This window comes from Nuphar pumila, chromosome 3, assembly GCF_984573655.1.
Source record: "Nuphar pumila chromosome 3, dmNupPumi1.hap1.1, whole genome shotgun sequence".
In the NCBI taxonomy this organism is placed as follows: domain Eukaryota; kingdom Viridiplantae; phylum Streptophyta; class Magnoliopsida; order Nymphaeales; family Nymphaeaceae; genus Nuphar; species Nuphar pumila.
Window position 1 is genome coordinate 122,672,433 of NC_143251.1, and position 4,139 is coordinate 122,676,571.

Sequence of the window (4,139 nt, forward strand, 5' to 3'; positions counted from 1 at the left end):
CATGAGAGACTGAGTGAAAATACCAACATGGATTGACATATCCAGATGAGTCTGGGTTATTTCTTTGATCTTCACCTATGGGATTAGCAAGAAAATTATTAATCTGATCTGACCACGATGGCCTGACCAGCAGCTTAACCTCCACAGCCTGTGGTATGATTCTGAATCTGCCACAGCCCCTTATTTCCAGTACCTCACGTTCCTTCAACAACGCAATAGAGTCAGGCAATAAATTCAGAGGATTATCAATTTCGTGATGGGCTTAAAACATGACGGGGGAAACAGCCGTGCAAGTAATGAATAGAACATAAATCGAGATGCACAGTAAAAAAAAAAGTCACAGAAAATAAAATTTGAAGAGATCGATGGATTCATTCACTATATAAGGAAAAGAAAATGAGGAAGCTAACAACAGAAGATGCTGGAATGAGATACTATATTAGCAGACCTATGCCACCATATACTTTCTTTCTTTGGAAAATTTGGGTTAATGCCACAACATTGTGATTTTATATTAAGCATCAGAGCAATTAACGATACCCCAATGAATAATAGTAAATAGGTTAGATCATACCTCTCGGATGAACCATCATGACTGTCTTTGGTGCAGAACTGATCGGGATAAGGCGCAAGGCATTTATGTAAGGTATATAGGAACTATAATCCGGACTAACGTTTTGCCTCAAAGAAACGGATCAGGATCTAGCTTGCCTTTTGAGTAAGTTAGATGTGAATCCATTTTTTTAGCACAGTGAACATATTACGATAAGCATTAAAACTTTTGCAAGATGTCGATGATGCTGCATCGTGACCAAAATGAAATGGTAGCAGGCCAAATGCAGAGGGCATTAGCATCTATCGACCATACACTACATAATGGATGAGATTGAGGGGAAGAAGGAAGAAAACGAAAAAAAAAATGACCATAAATAAATAAAAGAAAGAAAAAAATGTAAATAGGGAACATCAGAAATGCAACTAAGATGTCTGGCATATCGGATGATTGAAATAAAATGGAAAATCCACTGTGGACCAATACTAAATGAATGAAAAAAAAATGCATAAATTCCAGGGACTCAAAATAATTGATGAAAGAGGAAAAGGGAATGTTGGAATATATAATTCCATTGTTGTAGCACAGGGATGGGTCGGTCCTGCTATGTGCAGGTCGACCCCACCTTTTGTGCATTTTAGCAAGATGAAATGGGAGGAAAAACGATAAAAGTGAGATTTCTGCAGAATTTTAAAACAAAACAAAAGAAACTCAAAAGGGAAACTTCAAGAAAGAATAATGCAAAATCGAAACAGCAGTGAGCAACGTAAAGAGCAGGAAAGGAAAGAGGCTACCTATTGTGATTTGATGAAAACCCGATTGCGGATGGATAGGTTTGTTCTTTCAATATTCTCTGCTATTGCAGTCTGTACTCTGGTCAGTAGAAAGAGATGCTTCTGCAATGGCTGATCGACTTCCAGTTGTTGGGAGTTCCTGATTTGCAGAGACTCCTAGTTGCTGAGGCAATCGATCAACATTAATGTTGTAACGGTTGTCAATCTCTCGTTGCTTGAGAGGAATCCCTCTACTGCTGAAGGAACAGAGAAGGAAAATCGTCAAGAAGAAGAAGAGAATCGGTGGAATGAAAGCAGTCGGTGTATGAAGAAAAGAGGGGTGCGGGGGTGAGAGGCGATGCCTTTAGGGTTCCCCTACGTGATTCCTTTATAGGGGAAGAGGAGGTTCGAGAAGGGAGGTGCCGTTAGGCATCGATGGCGGAGAAAAGGAAAAGGTTTGGAGATGGAGGGTGATGGAGAGAGGAAGCCATCTGAGAAGAGGGGGTTTCAGTGTGATCGACCATGGAGGAGAGAGGAAGAGAGGGGGCGATTTAGGGTTTATTTGTGAAATTTTTTTGGTTTTTCCAAAAAGAGGCTCCCTTAACAAAAAAAATCATAAAAATGGTTAAAAAATAATTTTTTTTAGCAAAATCGACTTTAAAAAGTTTAAACTCATTCATTTTTCCTGAAATTTTCCATTTTTTTGGTTTTTGTTTTATTTTTCAATTTTTTTTTTATTTTTAGAATAAAATCCTAAAGTTTGTTAGAAAACAAAGGTTAAAACTAATTTTTTTTGTGTTTTCAAAAATATTTACAAAAGGGAATTTTTCTGATAATTTTAAAAGCCATTTTGAGAAAATTTCTTCAGAAATGGGTTTTGATCCGGATTTTGAGGAAATATGGATTCAAAGTGCTGGATTCAGATTCGGAGTTGATTTTGAATATATCAATATGGATTTTAATTCAGAAAATCTAAAGAATGATCAAAATTTAGCTTTGGTTTTCTCAGAAAATGAAACCAGGGGCAAAAAGGTCATTTTTACAAATTTTGAAAAATTTGGGGTGTTCACAAGCCCCAACCAACGTACCATCAGCAGCAACCGCAGAGCAGCGGAGTGAAGAAAGTCCCAGGGCAAGTCTACGCCACTACTATCGAACAATTGACCAAGGGAGAACTCGTACATGGTACTCTCTTAGTTGCCAGCCATGCTGCTTTCGTTCTTTTTTCTTGTAGTGCTACGCACACCTTTGTTTTGGCAAAATTTGTGGCCTAGTTACAATCGCATGTTCTGCGCTTGCATACAGCCTTAGAAGTATATAATCCGTTGGGGGAGAACGCTAGTTGTGCGACGTTTATCCCTGATCTCGATGTGGTGATATCAGATCATTTTTTGCTTGTGTGTGCCACCTTGTTGAATATGACAGAATTTGACCTCATTTGGGGCATGGATTGGTTGTCTCAGCATCATACCAAGATCGTTTGTCGTCAGGGCAAGATCACCTTCTCCCCTTCGAATTCTCCGAAGGTGAAATTTCGAATTCCTCGGCCCATGCGAGTAAGCTGGATGATTTCAGCCCTTAAGGCTCGTAGCTTCATTCGCAAGGGTTGTCCAGCTTTCCTCATCAACGTCGTTAAGTCGGACCCTACACCTACTCTTATTGATACCCTAGACGTGGTTAGTGAGTTTCCGGATATCTTTTCCCAGAAGTTGCCTGGCCTTCCTCCGCCTCGTGAGGTGGAGTTTGACATCGAATTGTTGCCTGAAATTGTCGCCATATCTAAGGCCCCATATCGGATGGCACCTGTCGAGCTCGAAGAACTCAAAAGTCAATTACGGGAGCTTTTAGATCAATGATTCATTCATCCAAGCGTATCATCCTCGGGAGCTTCTGTACTCTTCGTGAAGAAGAAGGATGGAACCTTGAGGTTGTGCATAGATTATAGAATGCTCAACCAGGTGACGATTAAAAATAAGTATCCTTTGTCGCGTATTGAAGACCTTTTGACCAGTTGCAGAAGGCCAAGATCTTCTCCAAGATCGATTTGAGATCTGGATACCACCAGCTCAGGATCAAGGACAACGATATCTCCAAAACTGCTTTTCACACCCGATATGGGCATTATGAGTTTATAGTTATGCCCTTCGGTCTTACGAATGCTTCTGCTGCATTCATGGACCTTATGAATCGAGTGTTCAGACCGTTCTTGGACATCTTTGTGATAGTGTTCATTGATGATATTCTCATCTACTCAGAAAGTCGGGAGCAGCATCGTGGGCACTTGCGCATCATTTTAGAGACCTTAAGGAAAGAGCAGCTCTTCGCAAAGTTTTCCAAGTGTGAGTTTTGGCTCGAGGAAGTAATGTTCTTGAGCCACATCATTTCTAGCAAGGGTGTTTCTGTAGACCCTTTAAAGGTTGAAGTTGTGTTATACTGGCCACAACCGCAGAATGTTCGTGACATTTGAGGTTTTCTTAGGTTAGCAGGATATTATAGGCGTTTTATCCAGGATTTCTCAAAAATCGCTTTGCTTATGACTCAGTTGCTGAAAAAGGAAGCCAAATTTGTATGAGATGATCGTTGCGAGGCCAGTTTTCAGCTATTGAAGGAGCTTCTTACGACTGCCACTATCTTGGCTTTGCCGTTCGGTAAAGGTGGCTTCGTAATTTATACTGATGCTTGCGGATCAGGCCTGAGAGGCGTTCTTATACAGAATGGAAGGGTAATCACATATGCATCTCGCCAGCTTAAGCTTCACAAGAAGAACTACCCGACACATGATCTCGAATTAGTTGCCGTCATTTTTTCTCTAA

General features: G+C 40.3%; 1 protein-coding gene across 1 annotated transcript; it reads left to right on the top strand.

Moving 5' to 3' along the window:
- Positions 1 to 2,771: 2,771 nt before the first annotated feature.
- On the top strand, positions 2,772 to 3,182 carry LOC149843574 (uncharacterized). Its single transcript, XM_090000929.1, has one exon. The coding sequence runs from the start codon at positions 2,772 to 2,774 to the stop codon at positions 3,180 to 3,182; it is 411 nt and encodes a 136-aa protein (XP_089857055.1).
- Positions 3,183 to 4,139: the final 957 nt, after the last annotated feature.